General features: G+C 41.2%; 1 protein-coding gene across 5 annotated transcripts; it reads right to left on the reverse strand.

Annotated features, from left to right (window-relative positions):
* Positions 1–1,306: 1,306 nt before the first annotated feature.
* c2cd3 (C2 domain containing 3 centriole elongation regulator) lies at positions 1,307–26,515 on the reverse strand. Of its 5 annotated transcripts, none has more exons than XM_072690658.1 (35): positions 26,341–26,515; positions 23,739–24,008; positions 22,199–22,356; positions 21,833–22,032; positions 21,513–21,730; positions 21,239–21,371; positions 21,020–21,160; positions 20,667–20,814; positions 19,425–19,489; positions 18,875–19,084; positions 18,663–18,772; positions 18,458–18,576; positions 18,212–18,343; positions 17,548–18,030; positions 16,360–16,511; positions 15,697–15,940; positions 15,324–15,486; positions 13,548–13,731; positions 13,215–13,387; positions 12,419–12,554; positions 11,991–12,244; positions 11,077–11,154; positions 10,565–10,975; positions 10,183–10,410; positions 8,977–9,330; positions 8,507–8,645; positions 8,345–8,409; positions 8,023–8,228; positions 6,492–6,625; positions 5,741–5,887; positions 5,080–5,270; positions 4,724–4,968; positions 2,290–2,861; positions 1,787–1,895; positions 1,307–1,597 (listed from the first exon to the last, which is right to left on the reverse strand). In XM_072690658.1, the coding sequence occupies exons 1-35, from the start codon at positions 26,390–26,392 to the stop codon at positions 1,463–1,465; spliced, it is 6,759 nt and encodes a 2,252-aa protein (XP_072546759.1). In that variant the 5' UTR covers positions 26,393–26,515; the 3' UTR covers positions 1,307–1,462. The 5 variants fall into 5 exon arrangements, with proteins under 5 accessions (XP_072546759.1, XP_072546758.1, XP_072546757.1 ...); XM_072690657.1 differs by having other exon boundaries at positions 1,307–1,594; positions 4,730–4,968; positions 15,324–15,507; XM_072690656.1 differs by having other exon boundaries at positions 4,730–4,968; positions 15,324–15,507.
* Between the last annotated feature and the right edge of the window lie 27 nt (positions 26,516–26,542).

Genomic DNA, 26,542 nt, shown 5'->3' on the forward strand with positions numbered 1-26,542 from the left:
TTTAAGCTGCACCCATTGCTGACACAGATGTACAAATGCACACACACAGCTTGTCTAGACCCTGTGGAGAGGTACTGCCAATAGAATAGGACTCTCTGGAGCAGATAAACATTAACTTAGGTTTAGCATTGAGCTGTGGAGCAGTGGAAGAAGTGTTTTCTTTGGAATGGTGATGGAGCTCCATCCAGTACTTTTGGGATGGGTTGGGGATGAGGTGGGATGGTGATCATCCAACATCCTGACCTCAGTAAATCTCTTGTAGCTAAATGCAATCAAACCCTCTTAGCAATGCTCCTCCAAAAACTAGTAGACAGTAGACAGTAGAGACAGTTACTCCAACAAAAGCAGGAGAAACTTTATTTTTAATACCCACGGATTCTGAAGAAACAATGAATGAGCAGGTGTCTCAATAGTTTTGTCCATACAGTGTATCCATCTGAGCCGCTGAGCCACCACTGCACCATATATATATATATATATATATATATATATATATATATATATATATATATATATATACACATACACCCACCGATGGGCAGAAAGTACTATTACAAACTTTGTTACGTTTTTAAGTGAATTATAATACCTATAATCTATAGGTGTTAAGACTATAGATTGAGCCTTGACCTTTGTGCCTTTAGCTATGCTTCTTGAATAAGTTTCCTGGATGAGCCTTCAAATGAAATGTACTCACCCTTCACTCACCCAAATGAAAATGTACACTACTGTATATGAATCAGTCCTGACATTTCACTTCCACTGCCGTACGTATCCAGGGCATTCAAGCAAAAATGATTGGAAAATAATCACGCTCACGTGTCCATTCTGCTTACCATATGTTGCCTCCATCCAAGCCCTACCCATTGTTAAAGTCCAATTACACTGTTCATGGGAGTTATACGTTTTCATCAAGTAGATTCTCTCCCTAATACATGCTTTCACTCTGTGTAGCTGACTGAGCATGTCAGTGGACTCACCTGATCTAGATGAAGGTTCAGCCAGGGGTCCAGCCCCTTGAACAAACTCATCACTCTCATTAGAGCAGATAAAGAGACAGAGACGAGGGAACGGGGGCTTTTGTTTGCCTGTTCACTCGTTTGTCCTTGGATAAGCCTTCTGTTACATCACTGTCAGTGGCGGTCATTGTTCTCTGCAACTCAAATTGGCCAATTTTCCCATCTGTCAGGCAAATGCTTAGTGCCACTGGACTCCCCAATCATACAGCTTATCTGCTGCAGGCTGGCATACTGACTCAACAGCAAGCAAAAATCAACAATAATTACAATAAGTACAAATGTCTTTATTTAGAAAAATAAAATTATCAGTACATTCATACAGCCAACAACCAACGTTATTATTCCATACATTATTCAATTATTTAAAATCATAAATACAAAATCATCAAATAAATAAAAAAGGCAATGGTAAAAAAACAAACAAACACCAATCTATAAAAACGCTAACTTCCCTCTGTAAAATGTGAAGCAAATATTTTTGCAATTCTTTTGGTTTCTTCTGTATTCGCTGATGACGGAGGAAGGTTGGGCCTTGGTCGGGTCACATTACGTTGTGGAACGGCAGACTTCACATTCTGCTAAAACAAAGAGTTTTAAACAAGAGGAACCATAATGAATTGTAAGCACAAACACACCTCAAGGTTTTCTTCTACAGTATTATGAAGAACCCTGTCTGGCACTTTTTGTGAAGATTATTAATAATAAAAACTTATGGTGAGCTTTTAAAAAAACTTACATAAAAGGAAAGCAGTAGTTGCGCTACTTACTAGATCATGGGACATTGAGGGGAACACAGGAGCTAAGCGCAGCGCTCTCATAGAAGCCTCCAGGTGATGAGATGGAAGGAAGAAGTTAGGAATGTCTACCCTATCACAGCTTGTACAAAAACGGGTCAAGGCACAAACAGAAGTTCAATGGCTGTTAAAGTTATGGCATGTGATGGTGTTTATATAAGCAGCTTGAAACAATAAAGAAATATAAGGATAGTAGAAATAAATTTATTAGGCATACGTTTATGAGGCACACAAGATATTGTGATAATTATATCGAGTCTCAAAAACACAGTATTCTATAAAACATTCTAAACACACTATCAATATCAAATCAAACATGACCAATAAATCATTTTACAGTAACAACTAAAGAAGTTATGCATACATAACAAACCATTAACTTGGAGTGGAATCAGTGCCGAACCTAATAAACAGTTAAGGCAGAGCAGACTCAGTGTAGAACCTAATAAATCGGTAGCTCAGCACAGAAAGGATACAGGTTGGTGTTACTTTCACCACTGTCTGCCTTTGTACTAGATCCTGAACTGGGAGATAATGGTGAGTCATCTTCATCTTCATCTTCTGGCATGCTGATATGCTGATCATGACTTACTACTTCATTGGTGCCCTGTGTAGAATTCCCATGCAGACCATCAATCAAAGCCTCCTGTTCATCACTGTGTTCCTCACAAACACTCTGTACATCTCTAGCTGCCTCTGAATCCTCTACTGATTCAAACCCATCAGAAATATCTGAGTCATCAGCAGGTTCAGAAGTCAAATGCTGTGAAGGTGCAGCTGGCAGGGAAATGGCACCATTTTTCTTATTTTCCTGTGCTATGCTAGGACAGTCCCAGAGAGGCTGCTCGTCCACTTCCAGACTCTCTAAAGTGCCGAGATCAGGATCAGACAGCACACTGGTCCAGGGGCTTGTCCTGTCTGTGATCGAGGTGACCTCATTCAGCGGGCGAGGCTCTACCAGTGTCTCCTCAAAGTCCTCGTCTTCTTCCTCCACTTCGGTCTCATTTACTTCTTTATGCCCAATTTCCTCCTCACTGGACGAGTTGTCCTGGTAGCAGGGGCAGCATGGTATTAGGATTTCCTTTTTCTTAAAATCATTTAAAATAAAATACACATTTAAAAAGTCTAAACTAAGAAGACATTTTGTTGTAGTCCTCATATTTTATTACTGCAATATAAAAAAATATAAAATAATCTACAGCACTACTATTGCTTACCCTTCAGATTATAGAGCTGTATGCAAAATCACAGGTCAAGATCTAGAAGACCAGGAAAAGTCCTAGAAAGGGCACCTTGTATGCTGGCTACAAAGACAAGTGCAAATCCCAACACTGCAAATTACCTGCAGGAAGGTTTAGCCAACAGAAGAGTGGGAGTGCACCCTTCTAATGTGCAGAGTTGGCCACAATCCACATGTAATTTTGTAGAAATAAGATAGAAATAAGGTAGAAATAAGATACCTACAAAAGCATTTACAAGCTACACTACATGGTCAGAAAGTATTTGGACATATTTCTCTAGCCCACACCTGGCATGAGGCATGCTGTGAATACATTCATTATCATCTGGCCCAAATAGTCCCATTTTATTGGCAATACTTCTCTATAGGCGCTTGATAATTTTATTGATATCTATACACTATATGGGCATATATGCCCTACATGATATATACAGTATATCACATCTACATGAGCAATATGGACCATCTATTCCTCAATTAATAAGGAGTTGCCAAGCTCCCACTCTTCTAAGCTTGTTTTGGAGCGTGAATTTGTGGGTATCCAATCGAAAGAGCATTTGTGAAGTCAGGTACTGATGTTGAACAAGAATGTCTGACTCACAATAGTCACTCCAGTTAATCCCAAAGGTATCAGGACTCCAGAGCTCCAGACTGGCAGAGGAGGCATCCTATGACCGGGCCATGCTTTAAGTCACTGAGCTCTTTAGTACAACTTACAGTTGCAATCAAAACTATGCCCCTTTTAATGACATCTCAGAACGATTCAACCCCTTCAAGACTAGCGTCTTTAGTAGAGCACCCTTACTGTTATGTCTTGCTGTAAATGTGATGCATAGCAAGACACCAGCTTCTGGTAGCATTTCTGAGGAATGTTATTCCTGATGTGCAACAGCCTCCAGTCCATTAATATTCTTATTAACATTCTGGTTGCTGCTGCAACCACATTCTTAAAATCCCACCAAAGATTGTTTTTACAGAGTTCAAGTCAGGGGACTGCGACCTCAACTCCAGAATCTTACAGGACTTTTTTTTCTGAAATCAAGCATGTTCTTTCTCCAGACATACCACTTATCCATAGGCCTGCAGTACTGTCTCATTGCTTAAAAGAACAGAATCCCAAATCAGGAGGGAGATTAAAACATACGCTGAAAAGAACACCCTGCTTACAGTGAAGCTTCGCAGTAGCTCTGCATTGCTTCCATTGTCACTGGAAACCTGCAGCATGTACAGTGCAAGATGGATTCAATCAAGTATCAAGAAATCCCAGGAGAAAACGTTCTGCCTTCTGGAAGCTGGAGCTTGTGGATCATTGGACCTTCTAACAGGACAATGATACCAAGCATACCTCAAAGTTTTCCAAGTCCTGGGAAATCCTAGAGTGTCTGCCACAATCTCCGGACTCAAACCTCATAGAAAATCTTTGGTGGGATATGAAGATTGCAGCACATAAATCAATTTGATTGTAACTGTATTGTACTGCCAGTGGTTATGTACAGACACTACATGTGCTTGATTTTATCACCTGTTTACGTTGGGTGTGAGAACCACTTGAACACCATAATAAATAAGGGTGCTCACATACTTGTGGCCACATAGTGTAGTTTACTGCAGAGTGCAAAGTTACTTCACTAGGACTATGACTTAAAATAAGAAACCACTAACTGTATTACCTGTACCTGGTGGACATCCTCATTTTTAAGGACAGGTGAATGGCGAAGTTGTTCGGCAGCAGGAGAGGTAAGGGGTGAGAGGTCCTCCAGTCTGCTCTCTGACTCCTTCTGAGAACAGACCTCTGTATCACAGCTGTCTGACTCTGCAAGTGTTAAACGATCCATACCAGGGAAAACTTCCCTTTCAGCAGGTGTGGGGGGATACCGCCTAGAGTTTGCTGGTTCAGTCTGATGTGTACTTAGGCCTAATAAAAAAATAAAAATGAAAAAAAAAGAATGAATACATATTTACATTACACATACATTGTTTTAACCAATTAACATGATTAGACCACCAGGTGTAATGACGGACATACCTTTAATGACATTGTTGACTTCTCCCACCAGTTTGTTGGACTTGAGCAGTAGCTGTGCAGTGTCTGTTTCTGAGTCTTTGTGCTGCTCCTGCCTTAAGTCTCGACCTTGCTCACAAAGTCCTGAGAAAACTGGTGTGGCCAACTTGCGACTGAAGTACTTTTGGATATCATCCAGCTCACTGAGGTTTTTCCTTAAAGACCACGAAACATTCAATCTCAAACAATTCTCATTCACTCACTTTCAGTCTTAAATGACCACTCAAAACTTTGATTGGACTTACAGTACTTAGTTAAAACCAGTATCCAATAAGTGTCAAACCAAGTATCCTAGCAACCTTGAATCCTGAATTTATTCCACATGTTTAATACAGCATTCTGTGCAGTGCCAGAAAACATAAATAATGATATTTGATACTACTTAACAACATGGTGCATATCTTTTATTGAGCACATGGAGTTAACAGCCCTGGTGCAGGCTAGAAAAAGTAAGTTGCAACTCAAACATGCTTTTGCTGGCCAAAAAAGAAAACCTACACGATTCACTAATTTTTGCTATACTATTTCTAGGAGTAGGATTTTCTTTCTATTTCCTTCGCATGGAACAAGCCCAAATTCACAACTTGGAACATCCATCTGAGTAACCAACAGCAGAAATCATTACCTCAGAGCGGAAAAGAGGGCAGAGCTGGATGGGTGAGCATCTCCAGCAGAGGAAGACAGTAGGGCATTCTCACCCTCCTGCAGAGCGTGATGGAACCGGCGAACGTTGTCCATGTGTTCGTCATGACGATCAGTTATCAGACTAGACCTGGCAAATTAATGACAGATTGTAGAAATAACTTGACCTTGTATGTAATTGTCAATATTTATATATATGTCATGTTTAAAATGTTTGTCTTAACTAGTGATTCCAGAAATCTGTCATTTCTGAGTACTGATGCTCTGCATATTTTAGTGTGTTCCTTGCTTCAAACATACCCATTTCAGCTTAGGAAGGGCTGATCACTAACAAGTTAATTTACTGTATTAGAAATCTTAGAGCAGGACGGCTCAATCCTGGTCCTGGAGATCTACCACCCTGCAGAGTTTAGCTCCACCCTGAATCTAACACACCTGACCCGGATAATGAAGGCCTTCAGGAGCAACTGAACGTTAAAGACAGCTGTGTTTGTTCTGAACTCTTTAGGGTGGTAAGATCTCCAGGACCAGGATTGAGCAGCCCTGTTTTAGAGCAAGAAAAATGCAAAAATACATAGGGTAGAGGTATTCCACAACCAAGGTTGGGAAATAATAGGGAACACTGCCTCTTTAAATAGTAAACAAAGAATCAACGCTAAACAGAAGCAAACAGAAGTAAAAAAACGATGCAATGCGACAAACAGTGAACCCTCTTTTTTAGACAGTGTACTTACCTGGCAGACAGCAGACTGTCGAGGTGTTCTGGAGAGGTGCTGATCCTCTGCTCAGAAAACCGGCTGATGTGGCTGGGGAAGTTGCTGTATATGGCTGTGGTTTGATAACACAGTGGCAAGACACTAAACAGAGACTGCAAGAGAAACACACTCAATCAAAAAAAAACAAACAAACAAACAAAAAAACACATGTGTGTGTGTGAGTGTGTGTTCACTACCAGATGGGTTAAATGCGGAGGACACATTTCGCTTTACAGTGTACACTGTATAGTGACAAATACGTGCACCTTTACCTTACTGTAAGCTTTAACTTCAAAATGTTAAATGTTATTTAGTATTGGAGACTGTTTCAAAAATGATACATAGCCAAACATATGTGGATGCACTGATATTTCTGGCGTGCAGTCGCTGTTCCAATTTATCCCAAAGATGTTTAATGGGGTTAAGGTCAGGGCACTGTGCTGGCCAGTAAAGGTGGTAAACCATGGTTGGTAAACTATGGTTTATGGTGCTTGCTTTGAGGAGCTTGCATTTAGAAACAGTTAAAAGCACACAATTCTTTAGAAGGTCTTTGTGTGTTGTTGACCATGATTGGCCTCACTGGTACTAGGGAGCTCAGCCTAAACCCTCTCTATGCTTTCTGCTGGCTTCCTTCAAACCCAGATCTTTTTGTCAGACTGGCAGATGGTGAATCGTGATTCATCGTTTTGGAGAATGTGTTTCCACTGCTGTGGAGTTCAATGGTGGTGTGTTTTACAGTGCCCCAGATGCCTCCTAAAACTGCACAATGATGATTTGAGGCATATGTGTGGCGACTCAGCCATGGCAATCTAGAGCATGAACCTCCTGATGAACAGTTCTTGTGCTGATGTTGCTTCCAGGGGCAGTTTGGAAGTCAGAAGTGAGTGTAACACCAGGTTTTAGACCAAGTGTTGACCATAAAAACTTGCGTCTCAGAGTGGAGTCGAGCGACTGGTGTTGGAGTAACAGAAAGGTAAAATGAGTGACTGTTTCTGCTGGATTTGGACTCATAGCTGGCTATCTAGGCTTAGATAAGTTATCAGCTAAATAAGTCTCAAATCACACCAGTTTAGAGGATAAAGCCTCATATCTGAGAGCATAAAGTCTTTATTTAGTAGACTGGCTCATCCAGGTTTCCTTGCAAATACGGTGGGCTTGTTTTTTTTGTTCCCCACTATTCATAGCACTTTCAAGTGCACACTGGGGGAAATTAGCTTATCTGGCCATGTATTAGATGGACACAGAACAGAAATTTGACAGATTAAACTTGTCGAAATGTCTAAATACCTACCGTCAACATTCGTAAACAGCGTGGTATGTAGTATTACTGTTATACTGCCCAAGCCTAACAAGTCTGTTTGGAATTGCTTAACAGCATGCCATGGCTTGAGGCAAGTGTGTAATGCAGGCATACACAAGGCTAACTGCTAGCAATAAGCTCCCAGTACTGCGTTAGCCTTCAGTAAAATTGTGTAGTTTTAAAAGGAGATGGAGAATGTAAGGGACATACGCTGGAGTCAGTGGTAGTGTTTTCACTCTGGGCCAGCCTCTGGGCCCGGAGCTCTTGCACACCCGTTAGAGGAGCCACAGATACTTTGATCTGCCCCTGACACTGTCCGCTGAAGTCGGTGATGTTGTACCAGCCAGACACAGACTGAAAGCCGGACAGGAGTGGAGAAAGGTCCACTGAAGCAAAGCCTATTACCCGCTCTATGTCTACAAAACAGAAAAACAGTGTGAGAGCAACTCATTACAAAAGGTGAAGTTCTCAGTGTGCTCATTCATTTGAGAATCAGAATAATAAACTGGGACTGCCTGAGCACTGGTTGTACCTCCTTTGTGCCAGACTTTAAACACCAGTGCCTGCTGAGGATCCACAAGTAGCTCCTTTGACAGCCTGCAGGACACAGAAAAAGTTTAATTGGTGGGTTACAGTTACTTGATCATTGGTTAAATGGCTGAGATTTGATTAATGTTTAGATTAAATGACCTACCTGCATTCATGATGGTGGTCCCACACAGGACAGTCACTTTCTTGAACTACATCAGTGCTCCCTGTACCAGGGGCATCGGCTGTGGCGTAAGAGACACAGCAGCTGGGGAGACCTCCACTACGTTCAGCTAGAGGACATCCTAGAAGACAAAATAAGAGCTTACGCACAACCTTTCACATAAATGCCCCCCTCTGTTCTCCTTTAGATTGTGAGTTAACAGCTGCTGGTTGTGACATATCAATCAAATACATGTAGGGTTAGCACCAAGTGCCCCCCTGACATCATGGTACAAGAAAGTGTAATTAAAAGCATTACTGGGATTCTTGAATGGCACAACTTGTAAACAGGGTTGCATTCTATCTCCTGCAAGAGTCCAAGAGAGTACAACTGGTCTCATCTTCTTGGTCAAAGAGATAACCACAGGGCAGGACTATCTGTGCCCCTGGCCACAGATGGCTTTATCATCTTACCTTTTAGACTGAGGTGCATGGCTCTTTCCACACTGATCGTGGCTGTGAAGGTGTCATCATCGCAGAGTTCTGTGCCACGGGACGGTGGTTGCGGCTCGGAGCTCAATGCTGATTTGGTGTGCTGTCTGCTTGAATTGCTGGACCATCTCAACACACCCTCCGAGCTACGGATGTGTCTGGATGAGGGACCTCGGTCCGCATCTTCCTCTCCTGGGCTGCTAAGCTGCTCCTCTTCCTCCTCCTCTGGGAGTGCTGGGGCTGAGGGAAGGGCAGAAACTGTGGTAGCAGTGATGTGGGCTCTTAGAGCAGCTCCACCCAGATCAGGAGCAGAACGCTTAAACAGAGGGTACACACCTACAGAGCAAGCAGAATATTCATTTATATTAATAGCAATATTTTCATAAGCAGAGACTCCACTGCCCTGTACAAAGATAATTCAATCATTTCTTTTTTTTCTCAATGTAAAACACTAAAATAATTTATGAAATATGCTATACAAATTAGCTTGCCTCGCCTTTTAATCATGTCTGTCTGTGGTTATTTTTGATTGTATATCTGTATTATATCTTATTGTTTTATTTCTTATTATGGTATTTATTATTTGTAAATTATTGTTTGGGAGCATTTTGCTATACAAACCAGCTAATTTAAAGTTATACATAATACATGTACATACCATTCTGGTGTTGAACATTGTTGTTTATTTTTATTGTACATTTGTTACCATGTAAAAATGTAGTATGATCTAATAGTGACTAGTTGTACCAGCAATGCACACTTTCTGCGGATGCGGAGAGCCTAGAAGTTAGGGGTCAGAAATGTCGAGGTCATACTGTTGTAACTGCCTAGATAAAAAAATTCATAAAGATTGACCATCTGTTTAAAGAATTTACACCTGTTGCACCCCCTGCCCCCCCAGCTGTACAGCAACTATAAAGCTGTGCACTGAGACACAATACTTGTGACCTGGGGAAACTTGGGTAAGCTTGGGGTTGAGCTGCCTGCAGAATGGACTGTGAACTAAGAGCTCTTGCACAAACTTAATTTCGGCACCCCTAAGTCTTGAGCTCACTTTCTTCTTCTCTAATCTAGCTTCAAATGTTGCTTTGGAATTTTCTCCGGCAAGACATCTAAATGGACTGAATATATCCTGAAGACATTTCTGGAAAAGTGAAAAAACTAAAAATACAAAACACCAAATAGTACCACTTATTGTCAGCTTGTGTTTTGAAGTCGTTGCCAGGGTTGAAAGATCCATGAAGGCAGACCCCACGAGTCGATCAGAGTCATGAGGTCTTACTCTTTTCCCCTTCCCGAAGGAAACCCACAGCTGCACCTCTAGCCTTTCCTCCCTCAGGTACCAGCGCAGGGGTTGGCTTCTCCTCAGCTCCATGGTCTGGTTTCCTGGAAATGTCACTGTGGCTAGACCTGAGTCTAGGCCCGGATAATAAGATAAGAAAAATAATTTTAAAATTTGAACAATTTATGAATAATAAAGATACACGTTCATGGTATCTTCGGTAAACTGCTCAGGTCCCTCTTCTCTGTATTTAACACCAATTGTGATATGATTGTTAGCCACATTTACCAGCTCTTCCCGACTCCTCCTCACTCCCTTCCAAGGCTGGATGTCTCAGCTCAGAGCAAAAGGTGTCTTGTTCATAGAGTTTGTATCTGTAGTAACAGTATGTAGATCGCTGGAGCTCGGTGTGACCCGGGAGCAGCAGGCAATGGACGGGCAGCCAGGCTCTTGGCATGGAGACTGATAATGCCACTGACTGCAATTCCTCGGAAGAAAAGTGTCCTTCCCCTTCATCCTCATCTTCCTCGCTATCTCTTTTGGCTTGCCACCCCAGGAGACGGGCTGAACTAAGGACTCGCTCTCGGTCTGAATGATGGCTGAAGTGTATGGAGACCTCAAGGCCTCCAATGGAGGTCACATAGTTGCAATGTGACGACACGCTTGGAGGGAGAGCGAGACCATACCAGCCAGATATGCCTGTAAGAACAACACACATTACTACTGTGATTCTGCAGCATTAGAGCATTGACAGCTGATGCTTTTAAATAGCTGGTATTTGTCCTTGAATCCCAGCTTACCTGTCCTTTTATGCAAGAGGTCTGCTAGACGAATTCTCACTGAGCCCAAAACACGGTCCTTAGGTGTTGATGCATCAACTGCATCAACAAAATAAATTAATAAATAAATAAACAGATAGGATTTAGTAAGTAATGTTACAGAACAGTTGTTTAAGCAAGTTATCATAAAGTTATCAAACACATAGTTAAACTTGCAGGTTTGTAATCAGTGTTGCAGTTCTTCAAACCGCTAACATGACAACATACAGTCACATAGACATATACAGAGAATGTTATATACTATGCTGCCCTGGGAAAAAATTGTGTTAAGATTTCCGTTTGCTTTGCTGGGGCTAGCTTGCACTGTACACTGATATACTGCTTTAGGTATAACCACTTGTGCTTCAGTAGGAAGAGATGGATGTGGAAACTGTGTCATCTAGTGGTTGTAAACTGTATTGAATTAGTTAAATATGGTCTTCTGCCTTCATGGAAAATGCCTATTAATTCAGCTATCTATAAACGTATATAACTTTAAAGCCATAAAACAATCCATAAACCACCTCTGCAGAGAACACACATCTGCACATTCCAAAAAATTATTATTAAATAATAAATGTGATGTACAAAAGTAATGGCAGATGTCATGTTTTTTGTAATATGTTGTGCTCTAAAATGTGAAAACCAACAAACTGTCATATCATACATATTCAAATATGTACATAATATGCCTGAAACATTAAGATTGACATACAAATACATATATAATACATACATATAAATACATATGGTCTGCACACAAATTCACATTAGGCTTTCAGGAACAAGAACAAAGTGTTCAAAGACTTTCTGTGGCTTTCTTTTTCACTCCTGTAATAAGTGATATACTGTGTGTGGTAACACTAAACTGCTGTTACTGTCCTCAGAATGCTCACCCTTTCGTGTGTCTCGGTTGTAAACAGTGAAGACCGCCACGGCCTCCTCCAGCAGCTCAGCCAGACTTGCACTCTCGCCAGTGTCTCTCTGCACCAGCAACTGACAGCAGAACTCTACATGATGATCAAACTCTGGAGAGAAGCTCCGAGCAGCAACACGTGTGCTTCTGCTTTCCCTCTCCGACAGTAAGGACAGCTGTATGGTGACAAAGGAGTTGACTCCCACCTCAGAGTAGTATTGCAGAGCTACAGCCCTGTGTACACAGAGAAACAAAAGGAGAAAATTCAGGGGATTGCTGGATTGCTTGGTGGAGTGTCACACGCAAATGATTAATATGGGTGGATGATGGATGTAAATCAAACACAACTGAATTAATTCACATATTTAATACTGTAATAAATGAGTAAAACAAGGGTGAGCAACCCACCGTGCTGCAGCTTGCAGTCCAGCAGCTCTGTGCACCTGCACCACCAGATTCACCACACGGGACGCCAAAGCACCACTGTTTAAACCACTGCCCCTCAGTGGCCGAGTCTTGTACTGAACACTTACTTCAAGGAGCCCTACAACAAAACACAATTTGAAACAGTTCAGTTCAATTTGAACAAAGTCAGAAGTCAGAATGGTGTGTGATTCAGAAATGTTCAGGCATCTTTAGAGAGTGTTTATAAAAATAAAAAAAAAAAGATCAAAATATGGCAAATGCAAAAAGTCAGAGACTCTGTCAGGAAACTGGCAGATATTTGGGAAAATACTTGGTTCTAAAAATGTATGTATTGCTGAAAAAGTAAGTGAACCCTTGTAATTAATAGCTGGTTGACACCCCCCCCCCCCCCACTTGATACTACTATCAAGTAGTATCTACTTGATAGTAGATCCTCCGAAAGCTCTTTTTGGCAAGGCATGGCTCACAATGTATCCTTCTTGTGTGGAGCAAACTCAAAATGTTTGAGGGGGTTTTATCAGCCAAAGTAGGTCTAGTCCACACCTTCAAACTCTTCAATTTTCTTAGGAAGACTCCAGTTATGCTAACACCTGACTAATTAGCTATTTTTGAGATCATTAACTCAAGGGTTCACATACTTATATAGTTGTTCTCAATGAAGACATGATCAGAATTTTGTGTAAAACAAATTATTGCGTAAAACCATAAAACTGCAAAGGGTTCACATATTTTATCTTGCCACTGTGTATAAAGAGCACTTGCTTTAACACAAAGGTACCTGAGGGATGAGGCTGGACATCAGAAGGACTGTCGGTTCTTGGTATCAGTGGGAGGGAGAAAAGCTGGGCCTCCGTTTGGCCCTGTTTCTGCATCGTCACCATAGCACACAGCTTGGCCACAGGCAGCACCCCTCTGGCAATCAGCTGCTCTTGAACATTTGGGTAATAATACCTGCCACAAGAATATCCTGTTTCTAATCTTTTTTGGTGTTTTATTAAATAGGCATCAAACAATGAAATATAATAACGAACTCTTACAATGCTACTTATTTTAATTGTCCATCACAGAATGACCAGGATTCGATAGACAAACCCTCAGCTCACTATTTTACCTGCACCACACTTCAAACTGGATTCCACCCCCACTGCTGGGACCCTGGCTGGCCAAAGAGCTGAGCAGCAGTCTCTGTACTGGAACAGCTGGAGGGGCCACAAGCATGTGGGCCTCTGAGTGTCCAAGGACAGGATCAGGCACACACAGTGTGGTAGCAGTTCGATAAGACTTTAGATTGACACCTGACAGGAAACAAGACGTATAATTAAGTTGTATGATATGAAAAGACAAAAACAACAATATTCACCATTAGTGTTAGACACAGATAGAATCTGGCCTCCAAACAAAGCGGTAAACACACACACATACATCCTAGTAAGTAAACACACACAGTGACCATAAGCACACATGCCCAAAGAAGTGGGCAGTCATTACTGCGGCACCCAAGGAGCAGAGAGAGTTAAAGGCCCTGCTCAAGGGCCCAATAGCTTTAGCTTGCCAAGCGCGGCTACTGAACCCACAACCCTGTCTCAATTGGCCAGTGCTCTAACCACTGAGCCACCAAATAATATTTTTTATGTTGCGCTCGAGCTACAAGGCACATGCGATTATCAAAACGTATAGTTTCTATATGATGCTTACAGTGCCATGCAAGCATATGGGTATACCATGTCAGAATTTCTGTTACTGTGAATAGTTTAGAGAGTGGTGAACCGATCTCTGAAAGACAAAGTTGAAACATGATTAGCAAATTAAACAAGTTAAAGCCTTGGAAGACCAAGGAAACTGCTTGTAGGATTGATAGTAAGACAAAAACACTGACTGGAAAAGACTGGAGTGGTGGCCAGGAATCATTTCACTGGTAGGAAAAAAAATGGATTCAATAAATACTAGCAATTTCTAGAAGCAAAACATCACAGCATCTCTAAAAAGCTTTACAAAATTATAGAAATGATAAACACATCAAAATCCACAATAGAGGCAAACTTCAAAGAGGCACAAGGTTTTGCCATGACTCTCATATCCCCCTGGCCTAAACATCCCAAAAAAATAATAAAAATAAAAAAATAAAATAAAATATATATATATAAAAAAAAAAAAGAATCTTAAGAGAACTAGGTAGAACATTTGAGGAACATGTGAGGAAGAAACGATAAAAATCCCCCAAGCAGGAACTAAACAACATTTATCTGATATTCACATGCTGTGATGTTTGCCATAGTGGATAGTCCAAAATACTGACCACACAGGGTCATCTTTTATTCACAGTAACAGAAACTTTATCCAGTGGTTCCAAAACCTTTGAATTCGACTGTATACAGTTCCCATCACTAAAGGTTGTACTGTTATCTACATAAATGAACAAAAGCATGTTGTATAGCTAAAACAGTAAGGGCCCTATTTTATCTACCTTTTATCGACACACAGTCAGTGTGTCTTTGCCATCGAAGGGACGCCTTGGGCTATAAACCAATCAGCGTGTCACTCGTTATTCCCTTTAAGAGCCAGGTGCAGTCCGACTTTGGCGAATTGGTATTTCAATGATTTTCAGTATTTCAATGATATTTAAGCTATTTCAGTGTTGACAATTTACTGCCAAGATAGCAATGAACGTCTGACTGTTGATGTCTGCCTAGGTTGTTTTCAGACAGTGGCGCAGCTGTGTTTTCTGTTGCCAAGATAGCAATACGGCAGAAATCGACCTGAACACACCTCATTTCGAGACCACCACACCCATCAGTGTAGATATATTCACAAACACTCTTGCTGTTTAAACGCAGCAGATTTAACATTTCTTGCATTCACAGCTACACACTGTCTGTAACCTGCTTACTGCTCTCCACAACATGTGGGTCGAGATTCTGACTGGCGTCCTCCTCCTGAGCAGGAAATAAGTATTGGATGTAGCAGTCTGCCTCTCCCCAGACAGTGGACTGTAGCGGCGTCAGTCCCCTCACTCTCTCCACCCGGACCAGAAACACATGTTCGTTCAGAGCCTTGGCAGGAGAAGCATTTGTCTGTCAAAAGTTTTAAAATTGCTTGTTGATACTGATAGCTCAAATGATCAGGTTGGATCACCTCTTTTCTACATAATATCTAAAATATTTTTTCATAACTAGCATTTAGAATTTGACAATTAGAATATTTGACCAGCAAATATTGTTAAAATGTCCATCCCTAGACTGGAATATGATACAGATACCAACCTTCATCTCTGGACCTGGCCTGTGGTCCAGAAGGTGGACTGGTCTGGGCAGCTGGGACATGGAGGCTAGTTCCTCATCTCTCATGCGTTGGAGAGCCACAATCTGCTGGGACAGGCCCATTGCCAGACACACTCTTAGGCTTCCCCGAGTTCCACCTGTGAAAATGTCCACTACTGGCATGTAGCTGTCCACTGCCAACACCGGATACTGAGCCTTCAGGAGCAGCTGGGAAATCTTGGGGTCTCTATTGTGTTTATGAAAGAATAGAGAATAGAGGCAGTAAGTAAACCCATATATTGCATAAGTCAATAGTTTAAAACCATCATTCACTTTTTAACTATTATAAAACACAACATATTGTTTATAAATCCAAACAAGATAATGGTGACAGGACAACCATCTTCACCATTAATGATGGACACAGATGGAATTTGTGCCTTTAACCCACCCGTGCAGTGAATACACTCATACACACTAGTGATCAAACACATACAGTGAGTGTGAGCATACGTGCCATTGCTGCATTGTCCGGGGGGGCAGAGAGGGTGAAGGGTCTATCAACCCTTCACAACCTCATGGATAGCCCTGTGCTCTAAGCGCTTAGCCACCATTGTGCCTAATTCGACATAGTTCATCACATGAATTCATTATCCGGACACCCACCTGAATGACATGTAGAACTGATGAAGAGGTAGTTTGACCAGCCCGAGGAGTTTATCATTATGGGAGTTGACTGCTCTCAACCAAACTTCTATGACCATTACATTGTTCTTCATCCTCCCCAGTAACTTGGAATTGAGAGCCACTGGTGCAACCTGCCAGCCACAACACACACATACACACAAATAAAAGTTAGTTAACATATACAGTGCCATCAACCATATGGAAAGGTATCGGCAAAGATACTGGCACTTACACACAGTATCGGTATCAGCAATACAGAGCACCGATACCTACATTTGAAAATTTCTGTTTGCAAACAACCAGTGAAATCCAGTCACAGACCATTATTATTATATGTTATTACCATTAAACACACATTTAATGAACTTTTCGGTTATTTGGTTCTGAAAGCAGGAGTTGAGTTTCAGCAGCTGGTTTAAAGACTAACACACACTGAAGTTCAGTACTTTTTACACAGAGACGTGGACCTGAATGTGAAATCACTGCAGAAGCTCTTTCTGTTTCTAAACTGGTGTTTTATCACTGCTCTGAAATGGGAATTTTAAACACTGATTAAAAAGCTGTTTGGTGAAGCTTAGCCAGATTCTGCTTGCTTACTTGCACAAGTTTCAGCATTGTGGCCATTTTTATTTTTTCATAGATCTGAAACTTATAAAATGTGCAGTTCCTCAACCAGTAAATGCAGTACAATAGTACAACCTATAAAAAGTGAAACACTAAATATTTTAGGAGTCAGAGTTGGTATCAGTACTTGGTATCGGCAGATATCTAAAAGTTCCTGTGTAATCCTAACACTAGCTACTTAATAATACTTTTGCAAAACTTGATTTCATGTTCATGCAAGTGTCTTATGAAGAGAAAGCCTACATTTTGCCTAAAAAATGATTTGACAAATTATCGTTCAACACATAAAACCTTTTAGCCCAGCTGGACATTTTGAGTAGCACAAGACATACTTTTTTTTACCGTCGTTGTGGGGCGCAGTTCATGTCCCCAAGACTCCATAATCCCAATTCTCTAGTTGACACTGCTTTCTATTCAGGATTTTCAGTTATTGCAAACCAACAAACAAAACTGGCTCACCAGTATTAAACATTACGAAATGATCTGCATGGCAGAGTAAGAGTGTGTTTTTGTTAAAGCATTTGGCAACACCAGCGCACTTACCTGAACCAATCCAAAAGTCGGATGCGTTTGACCCCAGCTGACAACAGATCGTGTGGTCTGCTCAGACCCAAACAGTTTGCAGTTTAAGTAGACATTGGGCTGCATGGGTGCACAGCTGAAGTCCTTCCCATCTGGCACCATGAGAAGGGTATGGAGCAAAAGGTCCCACTCATCCTCCTCTGCACTCTGAGGGGTCTTATGGGTAGAGTTTTGAACTCTGCTTCGAGGGGAAGTGGACCGGGACCTGGTTTTGGGCATGAGGAGGTTTTGGGCTGGAGGAACTGATAAGGGAGACGGGTTTCTTCTGCTGTCGCTCTCAAAGCCAGGTGGAGAATCACTGTATCCATCACCTTGTGGCCCAAAAGAAATATCTACTTCAGAGGCAGGAGTTTTCTGTGGCGATGCAACAGGACTCACCACTGTTTTTCTTGGCCTGCTCTTGGTAGAAAAATCTTTCTTTTTTGCTGCTAGCTCAAGCGAAACCTTAAGGATAAGGAGGAGCAAAATCATTATTTAAGAAACCACAGCAATGCAAACACAGTCTCACTTTTAGCGAAAGGTAGTAGAGAGAAAAAAATACACAAAATATAATATATTCTAAAATATAAATCTACAGAGAGACAATGAGATTTGCCAATTTTTATTAGGGTGAAAGGTATGCTACCTTGAGAGGTCCAATATCCTGTTTGTCCGACTCCCCATCCAGTCTTTGGACAGGAATAGACGTGGTAATAGACAGACGATCGCTCTGAAGCATAGTGCGTAAGGGAAACTTGGCCATTCCTATGGGAACAGGCTGAAGCAACACACCAAAAATTTCACATAAATGGAAGACTTCTCATATTTGTGCTTTCATTTACTCTGCATGCTCAGACAAATGATGAATGCTGCACGTATTTTGAATGCCTACCTTATTTTGATAGCTCTTTCGGCAGTAGACTTTGAATGCAAGGCTTGCGTCCCACCATCGCTTGATGGTGGGGCCGCTAAAATGCACTGGAAAGACGCTCTGCTGCTGAAAGTGCACCACTGAAAAGAGAACACATTTCATCAATGTCATCAATGTCAGCTCACTTTGTTTAGTAATAAAAACACAGCTAAATCCTCTTTCCTACCTCCTTCCACAACTTTACTGGACACAACCCGTGTGACTTCCGCAGGCACAGTCAACCCAGGGTCATTATCAGGAAGTGGGAGTGGAAAGAGATACTCCACAAAATATGAGCTGCCAAAAAGAGAGAACGAGAATTGACGACTTGATACAAATGTAAGCATTCCTCATATAAAATGTGAGACGCTCCACAAACATAGTTTTTCTTGACTGTACCATTTCTTGGTCGTGAGGGGTCGAGGTGGTTTTCCTTTTCCTGAGAGTTTCCTTGGTGTATTGGAGATACTGTCTGTAGGGACAGCTAACTGAAGAATGGCCACCCTGGCCAAATGGATGCTTCCAAGGAGTGCGATCCTATCCACACTGAGTCTAGAGAACACATTCTCAGGCGCACCATGCTGCCCAACATCTGAAACCAGCCTTTGGCTTGATGATGACAAAGACTTTTTTAGATTTTATAAGGAAAGCTGGATGTCGTCTTCTTGTCACCACACTCTTAAAACAATAAAAGGTGCTACAAATGGTTCTTTGATTGATGCCACAGGAAAAAACTTTTCATGGGATGTTTGAAATAAAGATATGCGAGTGTGAAGAACCATTAAATTGATGAAGAACCTTTACATCAAGTGTACCTTTGCATCTTCAGTTCAAAGAACCATCTGAAGCAGCTTTATTTTTTTAAGAGTGTACAGCAGTTTGGCACACACAATATTAGTCAGCCACAAAACATTTAGGCAGTCGACAAGCTTACATAAATGAAACTGACCTGTTATTTTTGTTGTTTTTCCTCTGATCACCATCTTCCTTTTCACTTAAACAGCTGTCAGACCTCTGAAATTAAAGAAAATAGGCTTTTATAAAAACTATACATTTATGACTTGCAATCTCTTGATCTGGCTTTCCTAGGATTTTCAGTGTGTGCTTTTAACCACATGTTGATAAAGAATCATGATTGAGGCGAAACTAACTCCTAAAGCTAGTTAATGGATAATGTTAAAGCATTGATTAACATTAAGAAATAGTAGTTTAACCATCTGGAGCCTTTAAACATACCAGTGTTTCTCAAGGTTTCTATTAATATCTTTTTAATAAAACAAAAACACATTCCTGAATCAGTAAAACTTTTCCAATGTATCTCATTAGATCAAGATACTCGTTTATGCTTTTTTCCGTGTCTAACTGGTGGATGTGTGTGTCTGTCACCTGCCTCTTATCTGTAATTGCTGGATTTGTGCGTGAAACTGTCCAAAGGACGTCTTCTGACTCTTACTCTGACTCATATTTTATTCATACATTCATACACTGCTTTTGTGAAGCCCATCTGAACCCACTCTAAGCTTTAAAACAATTCATCCCATGAGTAAAGGTATGTTTTTTACAAGAAATATGAAGAATTTCTAAAAACCTCAGTTTCAACCTCAATTTCTCAGGTTTAGAAGAGTCTCTCTTCACACAGTGAACTAGGTCACATGGGGTCTCATTACAGAGAGAGCTGAGATTGTTCCGAACATTTTGATATAAAACATGTTGGTGTTCTCTTGCAGCTCATCAAAAATAAATAAATGTATTGAGAAACTCTTTTCTCTCTTTTTGAGCAGAAATCTTAGCATGTTTACGCCAACTCACAGGGGTTAAAAAAAAAAGGCCCTAGTAAGCCTCGGCCCTAGTGTTAGCCTTAGTAAGCGACGACCTTAGTAAACACCGGCCCAAGAATTAGCCTTTGTAAGTATCGGCCTTAGTTAATGTCAGCCAGGAGCTTTATTATAATACTGAGATAAATACAATGCACATACAATGAGGCAAAAGCGTAAAACAGCAGCACTGCCCCTTTCATCACAGCCACTTTGCCTGTATAGAAAGTCGCAACATCTACTTTTTAACACCAAAATAGTTTTCTTGACAGCGCAAAACATTGGTAAATCTTACCCAAGGATCTATACATCAATACAAAACTGAAATAGCTGCAGGAGGTGTGAGTGACAGCAGCATGACAGAACACAGGACCTACTGGAGTTTTGTAGAACAGGTTCTCCAGAAGGCTCTGGTCATACTGGGGGTCACCAAGTTCACTGTCCATAAGCACACTGCTGCAACCTGACAGAGAATCTGGAGGGGATCCATCTTCATCCCATATGGGGAGCACAGATCCGTTCACACTGAAAACAGAGACATTTGAATGCACTTAATTATTACAACCAGCGTCAAGATACAAAAGGCAGATTTTATATCTGATTACAATAATACAATGATTCGGCACTCAGAAATTTATCAAAAACTCAAATCTACATGAAAGCAAACCTGAAAAAAAAGGTTTCAGATTTTTCCTGGTTGAAACCTTGAAAAAAAGTTCATCTGCACTACCTGCCAAGAAGCAGATCCACAGCTACATCATGCGTGTCTGCGGTACCCTCTGGCCTGAGGAGATCAGGGTCCTGAGATGAATGGTGAAGATCTGAGTGGAGGATGTTCTGCAGTAAATGCCCTGATGAGGGCATGGGTGGCCTTCAGAAAACAAAACCATTAGGCTGGCGAGCAACTACCATATTTTAATCCTTAAGCAACTTGAATGCAGAGACTTACAACAAAGGAGAGACATCAATGTTGTCTCGTGGCAGTGGCAAAGGAGTGTCCTTCAGAATGTCGCAACCTACATCAGACTTCAATGCTGAAACCACCATGGCATTCCTAAGCTTGCTACCACGCTCAAGAAGAACTGTGAGGGGGCAGGATGAAGTAACACACTTTAATTAGGATTTCATTCACATCATGTTTAGGAGTCTGGCTGAAAGGTTAGCATCGCTGCCTTAAATGCAAAAGATGATAATGGAACAAACAACGTGTTTATGAATCATACCAGAGAGAAGGTCAACAGATGCTCGATTGTCTCCTGAGGGCATGTGGACACCGGGTTTACTTGTCTCCTGCACATTTGTGTTAACTGCAGTTTTAATTTCAGTATGAGATCCATAAGAATGTGGCTTTTGGTGCGCTGTAATATGGTCAGGCTCTAAGGGTGACCGGCTCCTGGTGGGGACGTTCCCCCTTTCTTGAAAGTATAGGTGATCCTTCCCCCTAGTACAATTATTACCATAAATTATCATAAACTATTATGTACATACTGTGGAAAAATGCAGAAAAATACTATGTTGATTTACCAAAAAAAAAGCTATATACCTTGGTGTGCTGTTGGAACGGCCTCCAACTGACTCTCTTCCCCTTTTGCTTGGACCAAAGTGGGACAGAGAAGATGCCAGCACGTCCTGGTCAGATATTAGTCCAGGAGCTGGCACTGCAGCATCGGTGCTCATGTCTGTGGTTGGCACTGAGCTGCTGCTGTCATAAGTTTCTGTCAGTGGCTCAAGGGCAAGCGTGACCTATAGTGAGAACAAAGTATTGTGCAAAAAAAACAAACAAAAAAAAATAAAAAATAAAAATAAAAAATGATCATTACATTGTGCACAATTAGTAAAATGGAAATACAGTCAATTAAAAAAATAGATATTTTACACATAAAAAAATGCATAAATTTGGTCCACCCACCTGAAGCTCCCCAAGTTTTTCAGATGTTGGTGACACAAGGGTAAAAAATCCATTTATAGAGTGTGAGAGTGACAATCTAGCGAGTCCAGCTATTTGAACTCGTGCTATTGGTAAGTGGTCAGGCTTTGTAAGAACATCCAGCACCAAGGAGCCCATATCTGTGAATAATACAAAGGCTTACCCTTTTAGAAAGATGCACAGGGAAACAGCAAATCATTAAATATGAGATTTTTATTATCTGTGATACAATCCTCCCCACTTGGCTACTTTTCTTTAAGAGTTAGATTCAGCCTGCTGTGCTTTTATTTGGAATAACAAACATGTAGGGATACAACTGACCACCTTACAATATCCTAAATCTTCGGGGATTTAGGATGTACTACTGGTTATTTCAGCTGAGATTTTTAAAGACGTGGTTAATTGCCTCTGCACTAAACCCTTGGTGAGCGGATGCTAGAGGGTGCGATGGCTGAATCATATAGACCTCAGGATGCACCTTTTCCAGGCCTTAAGCAAAGATCCATTCTGCTTCCTTTTGGACCCATAATAAATAACTCATTAACTACTTGAACACAAGAACACAAATACCTAGTCTTCTCCTGTTTTGAATTTTAACTTCTTAATGACTGGATTTAACCACTCATTTCTTCCTTGAACTAACAGGGATATTGATGTTCTTGATGATATATATACGCAATAATATATACAATAAAGATGGCATTGATTTCTTTCAGAACTTCCTGGCACATCCTAATTCACACATCTTCGAATTTGCACTGCCCAACAGGCTTCTAGAGCTCCCTGAAACTGTCCCTTGAAGACCCATTCTCTGGTGGACCTCTTCCTTAATCCTTACTTATTTAGCTATCAATTGAGATGAAGTCTGGAGTAATATGTTAATGTCTTCCAGAAATGTATGCCATCAGTTTATAGATGACCCTGGAACGGTCTACAGCACACCTTCCGCCTGCGTTGTTTAAAGAGCAACTGTGCTTGTGAATAAATCTACTACGCTGATGGGCGTGGTGGTCTCGAAAAGAGGTGCGTGCAGGAAAATTTCTGGCACATTGCAATCTTGGCAACGGAAAACACAGGAGCTCCACTGACGGAAAACAACCTAGGCAGACGCCCACAGTCTGTATGTGTCTTGTATGTGTTTATTTATATTACCTTTATCTCTCAAATGTCCATGTGTATTAAATGTCCATGTGTATTAAAAACCCAAATGTAAAATCGATAGGATATCCTAACTTTTTCACATGACTGTATATTCATATTCAAACATTTTAATGACATTCTTGATCTGCCCAACTAGTCCTAATGTCTCAATTAAGGTCTGACAACTTGAAGGGTGTCCAAATGTTGCACACAACTGTATCTATGGTACTTGGGTATTACATTTTAAACCCTACGAAAATTTCCCCTTATTGCTAATCAAGGTAAATGTCCCAGTGTCTATGTCTTTAACATTTCTGTCTTTGAATTTACAATAATAACATATTTCTAGTTGTAAATTTCAATATTTGTATAACTTCATTACCTGTCAAATATGATGTAAACTGCTTGGGTCCACATCGGACTGGAAAACGGCTTGTGGACTTCACGTCTTTCTGTCGAGCTAGGGACCCATCTCTTGGACAGAACAGAGTTCCACTGGTGGACTCGCCCCACCATCGCAAACGGATCAGGGTCACCGGGGGAGGTTTGCTTATTGTCCACAATACTCTGCTTACTGTGACTCTTAGGAAACATCGCACTTGGCCTTCCACAAGAGGAGGAATGCTTGTGGAAGGGGAAACATCACTGATGACTGGAAAACAGAAGACAATAGTGATGGCTGTGTTCAGTTTTTTAATTCTCATTAGCAAGAAAAGCAGTAATGGAGTAACAACTGAAATATCCACGATACGTCCAAGTCTGTGAACACTTTAATTAGCACCTTAAAGTTGTCAAGGGTGTTTAGGTGCGGACACAGAGATAACAATCTCCTTAGCCAACAATGGTAATGGGATTAACCTGGCCTCATTTCAATACCTGACCTCAGCATTCCAGCTTTATTCCTGCTAATAACATAATTTATGACACTTCTTGATAAAAAGGAGCATTACAGAGTCAGGCAAGATTGATAAGGCTTGATATGGCTGAGCGGTTTATTAGGGTCAGTTAGTGCAGTATCTGAAATGTGTATGAGCTGCTGTGGCTGTATTAGCAAGTATGTACTTTCAACAAAGCTCAACGGCTCCTTCCCTCCGCCTCCTCCTCCTTACTGTGGATAAATGCAATCAATTATGACAGCAATGTTCCAAAATCTAGTGGAAATGGGGCTGCAGTGGTATACAGGTTTTAGGTATACCACTGTATACAAATGAAAAAGCTGTTTGGTGAAGCTTAGCTCTGAAACTTTTTAAATTTGCAGTTCCTCAACCAGTAAATGCTGTTCTTTCAATCTTATTTGGGATAAAATATAAAAAAAGTACAAGCTATAAAAAGTAGCAGGATTTAGAGCTATCCAGTATTTAAGTCCGAGTCCGTCTCAGTATTGGTACTCGGTATCAGAAGATACCTGAAAATCTGGGACCGGTATTGGAAAGAAAAAGTAGTCGTGCAGCCCTAGTGTCAACCTGTAGCTACTCTTCTGGGAAGGCCTTTCACTAGGGTTGCAGTGGTGTGAGATTTTGGTATAACTGCCTCAAAACAAAAACACCAGGGTTTTACTGTATCATGAGGTCAAGTTTTTTAGAACTGTTCTGTATCCAACTAATTATTATTTTTATTATGAATGAATGGATTATGGATTATTTTCTCCATTGACTGATTCTTTCCTATCCGATACAGAGTACTGATACTTTAGAGGGGTTACTTTTTTATATCTGATCCCAAATAAGCTCTAATAAGCTTGAAAGATCAGCGTTTACTGGTTGAGGAGCTGCACATTTAAAAAAATCAGAATGTCCACAATGCAGAAACACGTGCAGGTAGGAAAGCAGAATCTGGCTAAGCTTCACCAAACAGCTTTTTAATCAGTGTGTAAAATTCCCCATTTCAGAGCAGTGATTAAACACCAGTTTAGAAACAGAAAGAGCTTCTGCAGTGATTTCACATTCAGGTCCACGTCTCTGTGTAAAAAGTACTGAACTTCAGTGTGTGTTAGTCTTTAAACCAGCTGCTGAAACTCCAAAAACAAAAACAGCACATGGAGAGAGAGAGAGAGCTGTAATGAAAAGTTCATTAAATGTGTGTTTAATAATAATAATAATAATAATAATAACTGTCTATGACAGATGTGTCAGTAAGCTTCATGGTATCAGTGCTCTCTATTGCAGAGACCGGTACTTAAGTGTAAGTGCCAGTATTGGTTTATGGCGATTGATGGAGAAAATCAATCAGCCGATGAATCCATAATAAAAATAATCATTAGTTGGATACAGAACAGTTCAAAAGAGCTTGACCTCATGATCCAGTCAACCGTGTTATTTTCTGAGGCAGTTATCATACCAAAACCTCACACCACTGCAACCCTAGTGAAAGGCCTTCCCAGTGGAGGAGCTACAGGTTGTTACTGCAGCAAAGTGGGACAAACCTCCTTATGAATACCCTTCATTTTGGAGGAAACGTTGGATGACCAGTTGTTTTTAAACGTTTGACTAACATTAATTATAGCTACATATTGCCCCACCAATCCGTAAGTCGGTTCAGGTGGTGGCTACAGCTATCTAGCTAATTAATAACGTATTAACTCGTATCTCTCAAACAGAAAAGCTAAACACTGTAGCTAGCACTAGCTAGATAGCTATGGGCTGGCCCATCAACATGCTGGAGCACTTCTTCAGTCCAGTAGTCCTGCTTGATAAACAGACACAGTGATTGAACCCAGCCGCCTAAAGAGCGCTACCGAGTCAGGCAAGCCGGCCAAGACAGCCCGGCTATTAGCTGAAGGGTTTATCAGGGTCCGGTAGTGCAGTATCTGGAGGGTGTAGGAGCTGCTGCTGCTGCTGGATTAGCAGGTAGCTAACTAACTACTTCAGCTGTCAACAACAAAGCTCAACGGCTCCTCTCCTCTCCTCTCCTCTCCTCTCCTCTCCTCTCCTCTCCTCTCCTCCTCCTCCTCCTCAGTCAGTCCACACAGCCTACACTCAGCCAACCTTTCTTTCGGAGGTTTCCACTCTTGGCGGACTTCACTTTCTTGTTCTTCATCTCTGACACAGAGCAGGTGGGTCTGTCGGTCTCGGTGATCAGGTTATCATCTCTGTCCCCCCAACTTTCTGTGTTTCAGCGCAGCTCAGCAACCAAACCACAACAACCGCCTCTCCGCTCAGTCCGCTTCTTCTGTGGATTTGAGTAAAG

This window comes from Salminus brasiliensis, chromosome 11 (genome assembly GCF_030463535.1).
Source record: "Salminus brasiliensis chromosome 11, fSalBra1.hap2, whole genome shotgun sequence".
In the NCBI taxonomy this organism is placed as follows: domain Eukaryota; kingdom Metazoa; phylum Chordata; class Actinopteri; order Characiformes; family Bryconidae; genus Salminus; species Salminus brasiliensis.